Source organism: Paroedura picta, chromosome 5 (genome assembly GCF_049243985.1).
Source record: "Paroedura picta isolate Pp20150507F chromosome 5, Ppicta_v3.0, whole genome shotgun sequence".
NCBI lineage: Eukaryota > Metazoa > Chordata > Lepidosauria > Squamata > Gekkonidae > Paroedura > Paroedura picta.
Genome location: NC_135373.1, coordinates 29,200,875 through 29,219,214, shown reverse-complemented (window position 1 = coordinate 29,219,214; position 18,340 = coordinate 29,200,875). Strand labels below are relative to the sequence as shown.

At 48.1% G+C, this 18,340-nt stretch overlaps 1 protein-coding gene across 6 annotated transcripts in view; it reads right to left on the bottom strand.

The window, feature by feature from the left end:
* The window catches only part of GRAMD1A (GRAM domain containing 1A), a 105,192-nt gene that overhangs the window by 71,405 nt on the left and 15,447 nt on the right, over window positions 1-18,340 (bottom strand). For 3 of the 6 annotated variants that reach the window (XM_077336962.1, XM_077336963.1, XM_077336967.1), the window contains one exon: window positions 739-958. In XM_077336962.1, the coding sequence (XP_077193077.1) occupies window positions 739-958 (220 nt within the window). Of the gene's footprint in view, window positions 1-738; window positions 959-7,245; window positions 7,273-9,434; window positions 9,476-18,340 lie in introns of those variants that run through there. The other 3 variants (XM_077336965.1, XM_077336966.1, XM_077336964.1) reach the window with 2 other exon arrangements.

Below are 18,340 nucleotides of genomic sequence, written 5' to 3'. Positions count from 1 at the left end.
TGCATGCCCAGGGAAATACCAATCACCACTTAGAGGTCAGGAGGTGAATTTTTTTCCTGGCCAGACTGGCCACGGATTCTGGGTTTTTTGGTGGTGCGTCACCTGGACATGGAACTGGGGTCACTGTGGGTGGGCAGGTAGTTGTGAATTTCCTTCATTCTGCAGGGGGTTGGACTTGATGACCCTGGAGGACCCTTCCAACTCTAGGATTCTATGATTTTAAGAAGAGCTGTTTTCTGTACCCCACTTTTTGCTACCTGAGGAGCCTCAAAGCATCTTACAATTGTCTACTCACAGACACCCTGTGAGTACATGAGGATGAAAGACCTCTGAGAGAACCGGGGCTGACCCAAGGTCACCCAACTGGCTGCATGGAAAGGAGTGAGGAATCAAAAATCAAATCCAGTACTCCAGATTAGAGGCCGCTGCTCTTGACTCCTTCAGCAAGGCGTTTAATTTTGTATCTGGCCATTCTTAGCTGTCACCACTGGCTGACCAGCAAACATTGTCTCCACACTGGCAACCTAGATATCCCAGAATTACAACTGAATATCAGAGATCCATTCCCCTGTAGAAATTGGCTCCTGCAGAAAACGGCTGCTCCCTTCCTCCCCCAAACCCCAACCTCCCAAAGGTCCATTCCACCAAACCTCCAGGAACTACCCAAGCCACATCTGGCAACCCTACACAAACAATTTCCCTTCCCCGCTCACCCCCCTCCCAAGGCTCCTCCCTTACCTTGTTGTTGCGCATGAAGCTCCGCCCACTGAGTGGATAGTTAAGTGGGGTGCTGGGCGGAGGCCCCGCTTGCGGTGTCCGCTCCGAGGAGTTCTCTGACCCCTTCTCCACCATGGTTTCAGTGGGCGACTCCGGCGGAGGCCTCGGGGGTAGCAGCAAGAGGCGCTTCCTCAGGGACGGGGAGCTGCTCGGGGTGGTCCGGGGGGAGGTGGTGCCAGTGCTGGGGGGAAGCAGAGCAGACGGGTGATTCAACAGACAGGCACAGCATGGACGTCAGCTCCCCATCACTGCCCCCACACGCGGTAGCAAACACCCCACCTGATTTCAGCCCTACATTACTCAGTCCAAATGGTGCCCTGCTCGAGTCCCCCAACCCAGGGGTTGTCAACCTGTGGTCCTCCAGATGGTCATGGACTACAATTCCCATGAGCCTTGCCAGCGTTTGCTGGCAGGGGCTCATGGGAATTGTAGTCCATGGACATCTGGAGGACCACAGGTTGACTACCCCTGCCTCAACCCATGACATTACTGCCCACTGTCCCTTCCTCCAAATCCTCAGCCCAAGTATTCTTCCATCTCTCAAGTCCTGCTCATGTTCAAGTATTACCAGGTGCAATGCTTGTACAGTACGCATTTGGTTTTTCTCTCTAGGTGCATTGATTTGTTCTCCTATGCCTTTCAATGCACGGGCAGCTGTTATTTCAGGAGATCTAAAGGTGGAGGCTGGCGATCCTAGGCTATGCAGATAGGTTTTCGGTGGGGAGCCGTGCTGGTCTCAAGCAACAGAACAAAGTTTGAGCCCAGTGGCAGCTTTAACTCCAATGAAGCTTAAATCTAAGTATTGGCTTTCGTGTGGATGAGCATTTCCCACTGGACTCAGGCTTTGTTCTAACCCCAGTCTATGTTATTATCATCCTACGGCCACTGGGAAGGGCGGGTTATAAAAATTAAGTTATTGTTATTAAAACATTTATTAGACACCTTTCTTCCTTGGGGCAGCTTACGATATAGATACAATTCATTTAAAATCATTCCTCGGGATGTGGTGGGTTCTCCATCTTTGGAAATGTTTAAACAGAGGCTGGATAGCCATCTGACGGAGAGGCTGATTCTGTGAAGGCTCAAAGGGGTGGCAGGTGACAGTGGATGAGCGATAGGGATGTGAGTGTCCTGCACAGTGCAGGGGGTTGGACTAGATGACCCATGAGGCCCCTTCTAGGACTGATAGTTAATTAACCAAATGCAGTCCTAAATAAACTTTAATATGCAAAGAGGGTTAAAGAGTTGCAGATAGGGGTGGGATGGACGTTGTCCCTTCAGTGCAAGCCTGTCATGGGGAACCTTCCCTTCCTTTTATGTCACAGTATCGGCACCCTCTCGGGATCTGCACCCGGAAACCTAAATTAGGTCCAGATTTCCTTCCCTTTCCCCTCAAGCCCCTGATATAACAGAAAAGGAAAGCTATAACGGGAGTTTTGGAATGTAAACAGGAAGGCTGCTGCTCCAGGGGTGAAAGAGGATCCTAATCTCAGAGTAAGGTCACCCAAGGGAGCATCAGCAAGTCCAGTGGACATGGGAGTGAGTTTCCTATTGGCGCTAACAGGCTCCTCTGGGGCTGTTTTAGGTCAAAAATAAACAGTGAGGGGGAGGGGTCTGAAGGCCTTCCCCTTGCACGCTGTTTTACACGGGGCAGCCAAGCAGAGTCAAGCTAAATTATCTCCTCTCTGAGAGGAACCATCAGACCACACGCCAAGGAGCTAGAATCTGTGCTCAGGTTTGTCAGATCAGAAAATCTGTACAAGGCAACTGAGGTTAGGATAGGTGAAATGTTATAACCTGGAACATTTATTCTCCTGTATAAACTTTTATCAATTTTACGATGGTTTATATGCACCTTTTTAGATTTGGACTGCATAGTTCATACTTTGAACCACGATTGTTATCGTGTGTTGTTTTGATATTGGTCGAGAACCGTAATAAATGACTGACTGACATTGTTCTACCAGTTTGAACCAGGCCTATGAGTGACTGGGAAGCAAAGGAGCTCCCTGCAAGCATGAGATACAAGTCCTGTTTACGTGTCTCAGGGAACTGACACGCAGCCTGCATCTACATGCATATATCTGTTTGCTAGGCAGATAAGCCCACGTTCTCTTTACAACTAAAACCTGCATCAAACTGCAATTTCAGGTACACGCTCAGGTGTAAGTGCAGGTAACATCAGAATGACTTAATGTAGTCTTCCCCAACCCCCGGGCTGCGAACCGGTACAGGGCCATGGAGCCCTCGGTACCGGGCCACGATGGGGGGACAGAGGTGGGGCTGTGGGAGTGGCCAGCGGCCACACCTCCCTCCCCCCCAATGGCGCGGCACTTGTTGTGCCGGGAGTGATTAGCCGCTTCGGCCAATGGCTCCCGGGCCAGGTCCAGGGGGAGGGGAGGGAGGTGTGGGTGCCAGCGGGCATAAACGCACACGCACGGAGCTGCCGCGCCTGTGCATTTGTGCCCGCCAGTGTGCCAGTGCTGGCGCCTACCTCCCCACTCCCCGGTCCCTGGGCCTCCCTCTCCCCACCCCCAGTCCGAAAAAGGTTGGGAACCAATGATTTAACATACGTATAAAGAAAAAAATCAAGTGTACATCGTACACGGATAGATTCAAGAGGGTAGCCGTGTTGGTCTGAAGTAGCACAACAAAAATAGAGTCCAGTAGCACCTTTAAGACCAACAAAGATTTATTCAAGGCGTGAGCTTTCGAGTGCAAGCACTCTCCCTCAGACTAAATGGAACAAGGATCATAACAGTGAAGATATAAGGCAAAAGCGAATTAGGGTAAATTAGTAAACTGTGTCACAACATTGAAATCAAGCCATATGTTAACTGTTAACAACTGTTTGCTGGTCTTAAAGGAGCTATTTGATTGTACAGGGGTTCGCTATCTGTTGTGACCGGGGCTACAAAATCCTGGTGATGGTCGCAAGGATTTCATAAGGGCTGAATCGACCCTCAGAGAAAGGGCCACAACTAGCCAGGTGGTGTCTGATCTGTGGGCACACACACTTATCGGTAACTATGGAGAAAGAGGGCAACCCCTTATGTTTGCACATGTGCTATACAACCCTGGGATCCAGTCAGAACAAGAATAATCTGAAATGCATCATCTTGTAAAGGGCTGTGCGTGCATAACCCAAATCTGGAGGTCAGGGGCGTACACCCTGTTCTTCTGCTTATTCATACTGGTGGTTGTGCCAACGAGCCTTTCAAATGTTGCATCGGAGCACTGATATTTGTCAGTGATTTCAAAAATACTCCCAAGGGGGTTTACGACTATGAGCCAACACTGAGGCACATCCCAGCATGTCAAGTTCTTTACAGTGGCATTTCCTCATGCCCATCCCACAAAAGCCCTGCGAGGTAGGCCAAGAATAGCCCTGGGGAACTGAGGCTCAAGGAAAATGCCTTTTCCAATGCTGCCCAGCAAGAGCTGGGCTTCCTTAAGCCACAATGAACACACAAGTAGAATACTCTCCTACAGATCAACACAGCCATCACCTGGTGGTGTTAATGCTAAGAAAATTCAGGGTGCTCCTCTAAGTGAATCTGTTCTTGGAAGTCTATTCCCATTTTATTTAACAGGGTTTAGTCCCAGGAAAGCAGCAGAACAAAGTCTGAGTCCAGCAGAGTCTTTAAGACCAAGTTTTATTGAAAATACAAGTTTCATGTGCAAGCACACTTCTTCCATGTAAATGCACACAAAGGCTTATAACTGGAATAAAACTTTGTAAATCTGGAAGGCAACCTGAACTCAAACTCTGTCCTTAAGATTCTCTTCAAGTATTTAAAAGGGTGCCATATAGAGGATGGAGCAGAGTTGCTCCATCCTCTATATGGCACCCGGAGGGACGGACCCAAACCAGTTGGATGAAATTAATTCAAAAGAAAGTGGGTGGCAGGTTACAATGGATGAGTGCAGGGGGTTGGACTGGATGACCCAGGAGGTCCCTTCCAACTCTATAATTCTATGACTTTAAGATTTCAGCCTTAGTCACTTTGCTGTGTAATTTTAATTGGTTAAATCTTCATAAATGAAACAATTGCTTTGAAAAGGAAAAGTAAACTTTGACCATAGGAAATGCAAGAGGAAACCCAGCCACTTGAGTTTAGAAGAGGAATGGGGAGTCTACAATTTCGGCAAACACATTTATACTTGTATTAAAAATCACCAGGTTTTTAAAAGATGTCCTGCCTAATTAATCGTGGATTTTTGGTTAGTTGATTAAAATGTGTGCAATTGACTTAACATAAACAAGTGTGAGCTGGTCAGCTAATATATATTCATTACCACCATGGTTAAATAATGGTTAATCAAAACTAGACATTCTGGTTTTAATTGCTACGGACATGGCAACAGCAAGGAGTGATGCAGCATCCCCAAGGTCATTTCAAGGTTATTTCTTTCTTCTTTCAACTTTAGCCACTTTTCCAGCCATATAAGACAAGGGCTTTGAATGATAAAAGTTTGGATCTTTTTTCTACTTAAACGTTATTATGTACAAAGCTGAAAAAATTACTCAATGATAAAATAAATATATAGGTTTTTAAAAAATCAATATTAAAGACTGGAAAGAAACTGTAGATCTACAGTTGCCAACTCTGGCCTGGGAAATTCCTGGAGATTCGAGGGTGGTGCCTCTGAAGGGGTGAATCTCAGGGGTGAGATTACCTGGAATCTATGGTACCAATATGAAGAAGCATTTTCTCACAAGGGAACTGATCTCTGCAGTCTTCTGGAAGAACTTTAGGCCCACCAGGAGGTTGGCAGATAGTAATTCTAGACATGTAATATATATTTATCTTGTTTATCCTCTAGAGTCTAAGAATTGGGCTGCCACCTTCTAGTTGGCACCTGGAGATCTATTGCAATGACAGTAAATCTCCAGAAAACTAAGAAAAATTCTCCTGCTCTGGGTTGAGAAATTCCTGGCAACTTCAGGGTGGCAGCACGGAATGGGCAGGATTTGTGGCAGAACCTCAGTGAACTATAATGCCACAGCAGCCTTTCTCCAGGGGAACTGATCTCTTTAGTCTGGAAATGAGGTATAATTCTATGGGATTCCCAGGTCCCACCTGGGGACAGGCATCCTACCTGAAGAAAACGGCTGCTTTGAAGGGTGGGCTCTACGGCATAGACCCTGCTGAAGTCCATCCCCAAACCTCACACTCCCCAGGCTCTATCCCCAAATCCCCAGGTATTTCCCAACCAGGAGCTGGCAACCATATCTAGGAAATTCAGAGAGGCGTAGTGGTTAGGAGCGGTAGTGAGCTGGCTTTGATTCCCCGCTTCTCCCCCACATGCAGCCAGCTGGGTGAACTTGGGCTAGCCACAGCACCGATAGAGCTGTTCTGACCGAGCAGTAAATATCAGGGCTCTCTCAGCCTCACCCACCTCACAGGGTGTCTGTTGTGGGGAGGGAAAAGGGAAGGCGAGCCAACTCTTCTTCTCTTTATCTGAACAGCACCCCATGGGCTCTCCCAATGATTCCTGATGAATTCACATGGAACAGGGAGAGCACAGGGGGGTGTTTTACATCCAAAAGGGTATCGATTCCACAGTGTGAATCCAGTTCTGTGGCTGCCTATAGGAAATGTCCTCCAGGCAAGGGTGCAGAGAATTTGTAAGGGGGAAGAACCCCGGATGTTGTTGGTTTGGCTTGGTCTTTCCAGCCACGTGGCACAGACATGGGACGAAATATTTTGAGGGCCAGTGACTTTTATGCCCTTTAGATCCTTATGGACTTTGATGGGGGAGGGGAAATATATGGTTTATTTAGTAATAGTTTTTCAAAGCTTGTGTCAGGAGTCAAGCTTCAGGATCATTACTCACAACCCTCCTTCTGAGGATTTTGGGGTGGCATCCACAGAGCAATCCCATCTCATCTCACCCTGGAAGTGGGGCTGCCAAGCCTAGGTTGAGCAATACCTTGAGATTTTGGGGGTGCAGCCTGGGGAGGGGAAGGTTTGGGTAAGGAAGTCCACAGGGGATAATGCCCTGTCGTTCACCTTCCAGGAGGTCCCATCTCTATTGTCTGGAGACCAGCTGTAATTCCGGAAGATCTCCAGCCACTGCATGGAGGTTGGCAACCCTACCTGGACGATTTATTAGACCAACAATAAATGCTTCCCAAATCCCATTCGCCATTCTATTCCGTGCATCAGGGTGCCCCCAACTCCCAGGCAGATTCAGTGACCATCTGTGCGATTAATTAAATGAATGATTCACTTGCTTCATTTATAGCTCTCCTTTCTCACCAACGGGGACCCAAAGCAGCTTATATTGCTCGCCTCCGTTTAAAATCCTCACAGCCGCCCAGTGAGGTGGGCCAGCTGGAGAACGCATGACTGGCCTAAGGTCCCCCAGCAAGTTTGACCCAAACGGCCGGGCGGGATCGTCTCTTTCCCTTGACATCCGCTTTCCCCACCATGCACCCCTGAAAACCAGCAGGGAACTTACCGGCCCCCCACGGATCTGCCCTGCGTCCTGGCGCCAACGAGAGCAAGGAAAAAAGAAATAGGGAAAGTCATGAAAAAGAAAAAAATCTGGGAGCGAGAGAGAGAGAGAAAGAAAAGGATACTGGAACGGCAGACGATAGATGTCTATCTGGTCGGTTCGCTTCCTCCTGTCTCTGTAGATCACACTCTTATTTTGGACCTCCCCCCTCCCAACCAGCCCCTTATAGCAGGTGCTTGTGTTACACTGAACAGCTGCAGAAAGAAGTATACACACAGCCCTGTGTCTGCCTGGGCAGGGGTGCTAAGCTCCCTTCCCCCTCCCACTCTACCCAAGCCCGTAAGAAGGGGGATGCCCTACAAAGCCCACCTGTCATACACCCCTCCCCTCAATTAGCGCTGGCTCCTATACAGGTTCCAGAGAAGCCGGCGCTATGCCTCTGGTGCCAAGCCAGAGTCAAAACGGAGTCGTGCCAAGCCTGCCCCCCACCTCCTTGCCTAAAGGATGCACAGAATCTCAGTGTGCTCCATAACATCGACGCACCCTGCCAGCTGCACCACCACCCATCCACAATGCTTCTGGGTTCCAGAAAGTGAGTTTCTCTTTCTTTCTCTGTTCTAAAATTGGCCTGTGCCATCAACAGTTGGCACAGCCTGCCCCAACTGGCATTCCGATTTCTTAGAAATCTGGGCTGCCTTGGCAAAGCGCCAACCGGGTGCCATCATCGTCACCAATTAAGCAATTTCGGAGCCACAAAACTTGCCCTAAACTGAAAAAATTCAACCAGTTGGCTGGTGCAAAACTGTAATCTTTATGGTCATTTATTTTGTAGATATTGCTTTTATATCTTTAATAATATGCAAACATAAGCCAAGACGGCTTCCGGATAAACACAAAAAAATTCTTTTTTCAATGGCCGGTTTTATGGAGGTTTTCACAGGCATGGAGCAACAGAAACCTCCAGGAAAGGTTCAGCCTGAGAGACTATTCATAGGATAAAACAAACCACTGAGGAAGAGAACCTTGAAAACGGGCCATTGAGAAAAGAAAAAAAAATGGTGTTTATCCGGAACCCTATTTGGTTTATGTTTGCATGTTAAAGTTTGGATCATTCCATTCAGCCAGCCCTCTTTTGTATAAAACTTGCCCTGGCAGATCCCCCAGGGAAGTCTGCAGGGAAGGGGTCTCCGATCTCAGGGGACCCTGAAGCATCTCATACTCCAATGATGGGCCAGATAAGCCAGGCGTGGCTCTAGCTTTCAGGAAGAGAGCTTTGGCAGAAGGAACATTAGCCAGGAAATCACTTTGCACTAGGGGCTGGCTAAGAGACCCTTGGAAGTTGGGACTCCAAATGAAAACGCTGCTCCTGCCATTCTTCTCTACCACCCCAGACATTTCCAAATCTGAACTATGTTACAAGTCTACCCCACTGCCCCGAAAAAGGGTGTCGCAATCTCAAGGTTAAGAACAGAAGAATGTGAGAGAAGCTATGCTGGATCTGGCCAGGGGCCATCCAGTCCAACACTCTGTGTCCCACAGAGTAACCAAAGGCCAGGTGCCATCAGAACTCCACTAGCATCAGCCCCCACCCCTGACTTAGTATTCCATCTGTACCTTGGGGCTAAGAGCCATTGATGGGCCTCTGCCCTGCATGCTTACCCAGTCCCTATACTTGCTGCTAACATTTCCTGCAGCAGTGAACTCCATGCGTTAATTATTCTTTGGGTTGTTCTTCAGTAACAATTGTTAAAAGTTAAACATTTCAGAATTTCATTTCCCCTTCTGCCTTATTTATAGGTTTATGAAGGGCTGGTTATTAGAATGCCCCGTTCCCTCCTGATACAAGAATCACTCTGGATACCGTGTGCTCTGCCCCACCTCTGGCAGCCTTGAGAGTAAAATAGGCCCTTGGTGATTTAGTACCATAAAATAAAACACTACATCGTAAAAAGGCATTGAAAACAGAGCAGCAGATAAGAGAGAGAGAGAAATCCGGAGTGCAGAGCTTGTACACAGGGCAACAGGTCAAAAAATTATAAAGACCAAACAGATAATCGAATTCCTGTTTCTTAAAATAATTTCACAGATCAACAAACACGTATTTTGTGTTTATATACCACAACTCAGCTATTTTTTTAAAACCAACTTGACAACGGCAGCACTGGGTATCAATTAATAATTCAAATACTTACTGAAATAATTGTTTAAGCCACTGCATGTCGATAAAATGACAACGAAAGTGTTGCCAGGGAGGTTGGTCCATGACTGTGGTGCCGCCACCTAAAAGACTCTATCCCGAATTTACCATCAGTGTCCGCTCTTTTATTGGGGGTTGATCACGATTTCATTGCCAGAGCCCAGTTCAGTAGAGCAGTGGTCCTCAACCTCCCTAATGCCGCGACGCTTTAATACAGTTCCTCATCTTGTGGTGACACCCAACCATAAAATTATGCAAGGGTTCTTCCGCAGAAAATAAACCAAAACTGACCAATGGTGTGAAGAGCCATTGTTCATGATTATATATAAACTGGGTTTTTTTCCCGGGGTTTCTCAGTTCAACTCCGCCTCTTGTCCCACCATGCCGATCTCGCTCTTTTCTGCTGCTCCAGACAGACAAACACTCTCTCGGACTACCCCGCAAGACTGTCGTGTGGATGGTGCCTCCCCTGCCCAAGCTGCTTGCCCTGCCGCGACCGCTGTGAAAGGGTCGTTCGATCCCCAAAGGGGTCCCAAGCCCCAGGTTGAGAACCACAGTGCTAGAGGGTCTCTGTTGACAGTTCTCTTTTTAATCCTGTCACCCATTGTATCAGGGCTTCCTGCCCTGCCCCATGACTTCCAGGTACAAAATTGGCCGTAAAAGTAGACCAGAGACTTTGTTCTCCCTTTCCATGAAGTCCAGACTGCAATACAGGCTGCCACTCTGGACACACACACCCTACACACACACACACCTGCCACTCTTCTGGATCAGATAAATATTACCCAATATTTCTCCCAACTTACGACCCCAGATTTTGGGTCACTTTATACTGCTATGTCCTCCTTGGGATGTCCTTCCAGTCACCAGGTGGGACCTATGGACCCCTTGAAAATATAGCTCATCTCCTGACGAGAGATCCATCCCCCTGGAGAAAATGGCAGCTTTGAAGGATGGATTCCGTAGCGTTGTACTCCACCGAGGTCCCCCCCCCCCAGCCCAAATCCGGCCTGCTCCCAGCTCCACTCCCAAAATCCCCAGGCATTTCCGAAACCCAAGTTGGCAACAGTACCTCTCACATCACCCATCTCACTAGGCCAGGAGGCCTTATAGTTCATTCACCTTGATGCCAATTGCAGTCTGGAGAATTCCACACAGGCAGGACCGGTGTGGTGGGAATAAGGAAGGGGCTTTCAGCTAGAAAACTGTGGTATACCACGGAGTTCCCTCTCTGAAGCTGCCTGGTTCTCCACGATAACTGGTTTCTATAGTGTGGTGACCAGTTATAATTCTAAGAGAACTCAGGCCCCACCTGGAGGCTGGGAGTCCTAGAACAAACCTCCCTCTGCTTTTTGTCCTGCAGAGGACCTCCAAGCAATTCTCCTCTTCCCCTCCTCTCAGCAGGCCCAGCTGCCTATCCCTTCCATTTTCTGTAAAACAGAGGGCCTTTACTTGCCCAGGCTCACACCCCTGACTTAACGTCTGCCACTCCTAATGTTGCCGAGATCGTAACATTGCCAGGATCCTACCGGCAGCCCAGCATTCTTCCTTCACAAGATGGGGTCGCCAGAACCAGTTTGGGAAGCTCCAGGAGATTTGGGGATGGAGCCTGAAGAGGACAGGCGTCTCAGTGGAGTATAATGTCATAGACTCCGGCCTCTAAAGCAGCCTTTCCCCCCAGGGGGACTGATCTCTGCAGTCTGGAGAGGAGCTGTAATTGCAGGGGATCCCTCGGCCTCACCTGGAGGATGGCATCCCTGTCCCTAGATCATCGGCTCCTTCCCCACAATGTTTTCACCCCCACAGCAAGCACCAAGGAGGTGGAGGAATCAGTAAGGTCGGAAAATGCCAGTGGGTTTGGGGGGTGGGGCTTAGGGAGGGAAGAGACCTCAGAAGGGTACAATTCCACAGAGTTAACCTTCCAAAGCAGTCATTTTCTCCAGGGAAACTGATCTTGGTCACCTGGAGATGGGAGTTGCTAGTTCCCCACTGGCAGGGGGTGGGTGGGTAGGGTTGCCAGATCCAAGTTGGAAAACTCCTGGATTTTTAAGGATGGACCCTGGGGAGGTCAGGGACTTCAGTGAGATATCATTAAAGTGCAATTCTTCATCAGAATCTGTTGCTAGACAGGTTCAAGTGCTTATTGAGAAACATCCTTCTTCCGAATTGCGCAGATGTCTGAGCAACAGATTCTGATGAAGAACTCATTTGAAACCAGTTTTATACCGGATGCTGTTCAATTGTGAAGCTTTACTTTTGAGAAGGAACGCTTCAATTCTCAAATCTGCATTCTGGAACAGAAATGGCGCTCTTACTGAGTCCTGCTAGTTCTAGGTTTGATCTTTATTTTTGACTCTGCTGTTCATTTTTCTGGAAAAGTAGGACGTTAAATGATTTTCGTTATTTTACTTCTCGCAGTTTTCTGTATTTTTCATCCACCTGGAAGCTGGCAGCCCTAATGCAGCCTTAAAAAGTATTTTTGGCACATTCCGAAGTTTGCCCAGTGTGAAAATAATGTGAATTTGTCATCATGGAAACTATTGTGTGTTTTTAATTTGCATACTCCTTTTCCCATGTGACACTGAGACATCTTTTCTCTCTACCATTACAACTTTACCCTACTGTTCCTCCAAGGAGTTCATATACCTTCCGTGCCCTGGTATACACACACAAGCCCTTTTGTCCTCACAACACACACAGTTAGGCTGAGAAAGAATGATGGGCCCAAGGTCATGTGACATCACTATACAACAGTTGCTCCTTGCCAGTCTGTTTTCAGATATTTGATGGGGTGTATACAGTTGACTGACAATTTAGAATCCATCTTTCTCAGTAAGACACAAGGTGGATTGGTAAATTAGAAAGACTGTGCAATACAAAATAGCCTATGACATACTGACCTTCTGCAAACAGTACAAATCAGTGATTTACAAGAATTAAAAGGCAGTGCCAGAAAAACAAGGCATGGCATACAATAACCAGGGCAATAAATGACAATTCTATTCTATTTATAAGAGCAATCGCCCGAACAATCCTATTTTACTGTAAACCCTTTATAAAAAATGCCTTCCAGAGAGGCACTTGCACACTGAAGTAGTAAAGTCCCAAAGACAGCAACAGCATGCAGCATTTCTGAACAACACAGCTCCCCTAGCTGTCTTGTTTGCAGAGCCATTTGGGCAAAGGAAATACAAAGTTTATTTATTTTATGTACTATGCCACCTTTCTCCCCAATGTAGATTCAAAGCAGCTTGCATCAGTCTCCACTTCTCCATTTTGCTTTCAAAACAACCCTGTGAGGTAGGTTAGGTTGGCCCAAGGTCACCCACCAATGGAGATCCCAAGCTGCTTGCATTGTTCTCCTCTCCTCCACTTTAACTTCGCAACAACCCTGTAAAGTAAACTAGGCTAAGAGTGCGTGACTGGCCCAAGATCATCTAACAAACTTCCAGGGCAGAGTGGTGAATTCGAACCTGGGTCTCCTCAAGACTAGTCCAACACTCTAACCATGATGACACCCTGGCTCTATGGTTAACACCTCAGAAACAACAAAAATCTATAAGGTCAAGTTCTATATCGCATCTACTGCGAGTATGAAATGCAAAATCCCACCCCACGATCTGCACTTAAACCATGCAAGCCAAAAGCAACCTTCTGATCTGTATGAGTTCCAGTCTGGCCATAATACTGTAGTTCCCGCAGTATCCATCCTTTGCCTGTAAACAACCCCTTGTGGGCATGATAATTCCAGATGGGTCGACTGGTTAGTCTGCAACAGCACAATGGAACAGGATTCCAGGAGCTATCTATATACATAAAATGGCGGCCAATGCTGAAAGTTCCGAAGCCTCCTATTCGTGGAATATCGTCCCCGCAGGGCCAATGGCTGCTCATGCTCAGGATTCTGCACCCTCCTCTTCCCTTCAGGCCTGCTGTGAAGGGAGCCTCTAACACAGCGGTTCTCCACCTCCCTAATGCCGCGACCCTTTAACACAGTTCCACATGTTGTGGTGACCCCCAACCATAAAACTATACCAGTGTTTTTTCACAGAAATTAAACCAAAACTGACCAATGGCGTGACGATCCATTGTTCATGATTGTATATACATTGGAATTTTCCCCAGGGTTTCTCAGTTCAGTTCTGCCTCTTGTCCCACCATGCTCTATCTCGATCTACCCTGCAAGGTTGTGTGTGGATGGCGCCCCCCCTCCAGCCAATCTGCTTGCCCTGCCGCTATCCCTGTGACAGGATAGGACCCTGAGATATCCTTCTCTATCCTCAGAAAAATCTCGAAGACCAAAGAGCATGCACTGGCCCATCGCTGGCTGGCACCTGGAACATACTCAGCATAGTCAGAGAGTGTAGATCAGGGGTAGTCAACTGCGGCCCTCCAGATGTCCATGGACTACAATTCCCAGGAGCCCCTGCAAGCATTCGTTGGCAGGGGCTCCTGGGAACTGTAGTCCATGGACATCTGGAGGGCCGCAGTTTGACTACCCCTGGTGTAGATGTTCTCTTAATAAAGGGAACTGCGTTATCATAAGGTCTTTCCCATTCAGCTCTGTCCTTCCCTTCAGAGGGCTCAGGCATGGGAAATGTGTTGTTTTTATTATTATTTATTATAATTAAGAAAGGCGTTTTCCCATATCCTTTAGGGCCATCACACTTCCTTGTCTGCCTGGCAGGGAGTTCCTTGGAACCTGAATGCCTTAATTTCAAATAGAGAGAGATCTATTCCAAGGGGAACCAAATGTCCTCAACATTGAAAGAATCACTCTGCTGGGAAATCTGCTTCTCGTTAGTAAAAAAGAACTCTCCCTCTTCTCTCTCTCTCTCTCTGTTCTCCCACAACCTCCTCAGAGGTACTGGAATGTTTAGGGGCATAATGTGCTGGCCTTTAGGCTGCCTTAGTACACCACCTTTGCCCTTGGATTGCCCTTGGGGGATAGTCTCCCAATGCCCCTGGGACCTGTTGCAGGAGAGGAAGTTCAAGAATTCTAACAAGTAGCCCTGGTAAGCAAGGTCATGTGCTGCCTGCAAAACTTCACTGTTACAGCTTGTATAGAAGTTTTCCCAAGTACAAAAAATTCGGATGGCAAATCAAGATGGCCGCAACATTACCAAGTTCGGTGGGATCCAAGGAACCTCATGTGCCAGTGGAATGAAGCCCCTCCGGATCAAACTTCCTTTGGGAGCAATGGGGACAGCCATCCGAATCCTATCCCTCTCCCATAGCCCCAGAGTCAGACGGCTTGGAGGGAAGCGTCACGGCTGATGGTAGCTTTAGAAATTGGAGCGCTGTCCATGCTCCTTAGCCAATACTTGCACCATAGCGCCTCATGCCGCCATGCCATCTCATGCCACCGCCATAGTTGAGGCCGGCATGTTAAGGAAGATCTAGACCAGGGGTAGTCAACCTGTGGTCCTCCAGATGTCCATGGACTACAATTCCCATGAGCCCCTGCCAACAAACGCTGGCAGGGGCTCATGGGAATTGTAGTCCATGGACATCTGGAGGATCACAGGTTGACTACCCCTGATCTAGACCCCCCTCTTAAGTTATTCTGCTGGCGGCGTAATCACCTACGTCCTCCTCCGGAGTTGATAGAAGGTGAGGTTTAATGTTATTTCCGCCTGGTATTTCTTGGATCTGTGTGGACTATGTTGCATTTATTATATTTTAGGGGTGATTTTATTGGGGATTTTATGCATAGTAACCCGCCACGAGCCTTCGTGGGAGTGGCAGGCTAGAAATTTGATAAATAATAATTTTTAAATGACATCCCTGGGCTCTACTGGCCCTTCGGGGACAGAAGACACCCGCTGCTCGTCCTCCGACAAGAAGCTGTCATCCACCTGCTTGCTGCCATTTCAGGCTGTGTTGGGCCGAAGCTGCAGGCACTCTGGGGCATCGCATGGCCCTTCCCCCCTGTGCCGCTCAATCAGAGCGCAGCCAGAACTGAGAGGCAGAAATGGGGAGGAGCAGGAAGACGAATTAATGAGAAAATAAGTAAAATTAGAAAGAGAAAGTAAAGAACAGCAAGAGACGCCTAGTCAGAGCTGTTCTCCCACTCGAGGCAGGAAGAACAGGCAGGAAGGATGTTCCCCAGTGGGAGACTGGAAGTTCAATTTAGTCCTGCCTCCCTCGAGGAGAAATGGGAAACACCCACCAAGCTGTCCTCCTGACCTAGAAGGAGAAAGACATAACAACCCACAGTCTGGAAAGTGCAGGAATATCTAAAACAAAAGGAATATTTAGACCCTGTACTTGTAAATGGGGAACAAGCAACTGGCTGGAGAGACATAGGAAATGGAGTGACTTTGCTCAAGCCTGACCTGATAAATAAAAATTAGTATTTGCCATGAAGGATCTATGAAACAAAAGGCATTAGGGGCCCAAACTTTCAAGTGGAGTTAGCTTGGGAGTTCACATACAAGCGGTTTACAGGAAAGTAGACAGTGAGACTTTGGGAGAATTGGGTTTTATTAGGCAACTAGGGGCAAAGCCCGTTGTATCCAAGAATACAACGGGCGCTAGAGCTTGGCAGTGGGAAGAGGAAGGGGAAGAGTTGTCCAGTCTGTAAGGGCATGGGGTTGAATGTGTGTGTTGTGTGGGAGGTTGTGGTGGTGTGGTGGCAAATGAGGGTATGGGTGTGGAGATATGGGTGTCAAGAAACTGTGGTTTGGAATGTTCGTTGAGTGTGGGAGAAGACTGACCTTTGGGAATTGTGGCATAGTGGTTACAGATGAGCTTTCCAGAGCCATGTCTTCAGATATGTGAAGGGAAAATCAGACTGGAGACTCTTCTTAGGGGAAGATTACATGGCAACCAATTCCCCCCAGTTCTGTGTGATTTCCCTTCTTGTGTGAATTAGGTCACAGACACCGAAATGCCCCTCTGCCCTAATACACATGGGGTAGTCACAGTACACAGCTGTCCACCCTGTTCCTTTTCCATTTTTCACTGTTGATAAAATGTTATGTGCCCACATGCTTCTTTCATGAATGGATTTTTGTACCCTATTGCTTACTACGCTATTGCTTACTACCCAAGGAGTCTCAAAGCAGTTTATAAACACCTTTTCCATCCGTCTCTCCACAATAGTCAACCTGTGAGGTATGTGGGGCTGTGAGAGGTTTGAGAGAACTGGGAATGGGCTGCAGTGACCCAACAGGCCTAAGGTGTCTCAAAGCATTTTCCAATCATCTTCCCTTCCTCTCCCTCTCACTATTTACAGTTTCAAGCTGTAAGTATTTATTTAGATCTTCCTGCACTTTCCAGACTCACAGGACTGATGCTGGTCTCCCTGTCTGCGCCCCAGAATACAAACAGTTGCTGATAAGGGCTGGCCATAACCCATAGCCCAGGAGGGACACTCCTGCACCACTCCCTACCAACTGCAGGCAAAAATGGCTATTTTGAAGGCTGGACTCTGAGGCATTCTATGATTTTGAAGTCCCACCTCCAAACCTCCAGGAATATTTCCAACCCAGGGGTAGCCAACCTACAGGTATGGCCTGGAGAGCTCCTGGAATTACAGCTCACCTGCAGAGTATAAAGATGAGCTCCCCAGGCAGAAAGGGCTACTTTGGAGAGGGTTGTGGTAGAGAGGAAACATTTAAGGCCTCCCACACAGGTTGTTGTTATTGAATTGAAAGACTTGAGGCCTACTGCACAGGGTTGTTGTGCATATGAAACAGGAGACAAAAAAAACAGTTTAATCTGCAGAATAACGCAGAGTTGCAAAGAAGAAAGACACATGGCTCGGCTGTGTCTAACCTCCGGTCAGAGCAGTATTTAAAGTGAGAAGGGGCTTTTCTGTGGCCTCCCTGTCCGGCAACTGTTTGGCAGAAGGGGAAAGTCTCCCCCCCCCCTTAAAAGGAAGGCCCTCAGACTCCCCTGCGTTGCTCTTGGAAAGGCCTCAGTCAGGGGCTGTCAGAGGCTCCTTCGCAGCAGACCTAAAGGGGGGGAGGGGGAGCACTCTGCAGCCTCCTGCCAGCTCTGTCAGGGTTCTGAGGCAATTTACAGTTGGACTTGACAGTTAGGACAGCCTTGGGGCGAAAAGGGCTGGCACAGCCTCTGTTCTCATCCCCCTTGGCAGCCCTACTGACCTCCTCTCCCTTTGGTGGTCAGGAGCAGGCTGGCAGCCATTTCTCCAGATTTCCCCTGGCTGGATGGAATTTTGGTCTGTCCTGGTGAGGGGCCAATCGGAAGGCGCTTCGCGCCTTCCAACTGGCCCCTCCGCTTGTCAGTCCAGGACCATGGGACCAATTGTTGCCCTTCCTCATCATGGACTGAGCCCACCCCAACACCCCTTACTGTTTTATTAAGAGGGAAAAGATGACAACAACAGGAACTGCAGTTGCCAGCAGTAGGCCTCAGGCTTCAGAAGGGCAGACATCACCAGCCAAGCAACAGACTGTGCTAGCTGAGCCCAGTGAAAAGAAGGTTTGGAAGTAGGGCTTCAAAAGGGCACCATGCCCCAGAGTCCATCCTCCAAAACAGCCATTTCTACCTGGAGATCTGATCGTTATAGTCTGGAGATGAACAGTAATTCCAGGAGATCTCCAGGCCACACCTGGAGGTTGGCTACCCCTGGGTTGGAAATATTCCTTGAGGTTTGAAAGTGGGGGCTCAAAAGGGTATAATGCCTAAGCAGCCACCCAAACACTGCAAGGTCAAGAAAACACTGCAGAGAGGAGGTAAGGTTGCCAGATAGGTAAAGATTCATGTTCTGGAATTCCACACTTCCTAGGTATGCTTGAACATGACTTGGGTCAGGACTGTTGTGCACAGAGAGACCTCCCCTTAGGGTTGCCAGCTTTCAAGTGAGGCACTAAACCCACACCAAGCCATGAGCTAGTGCCCATAGTATTACAGCATTCAACAGGCTTTACT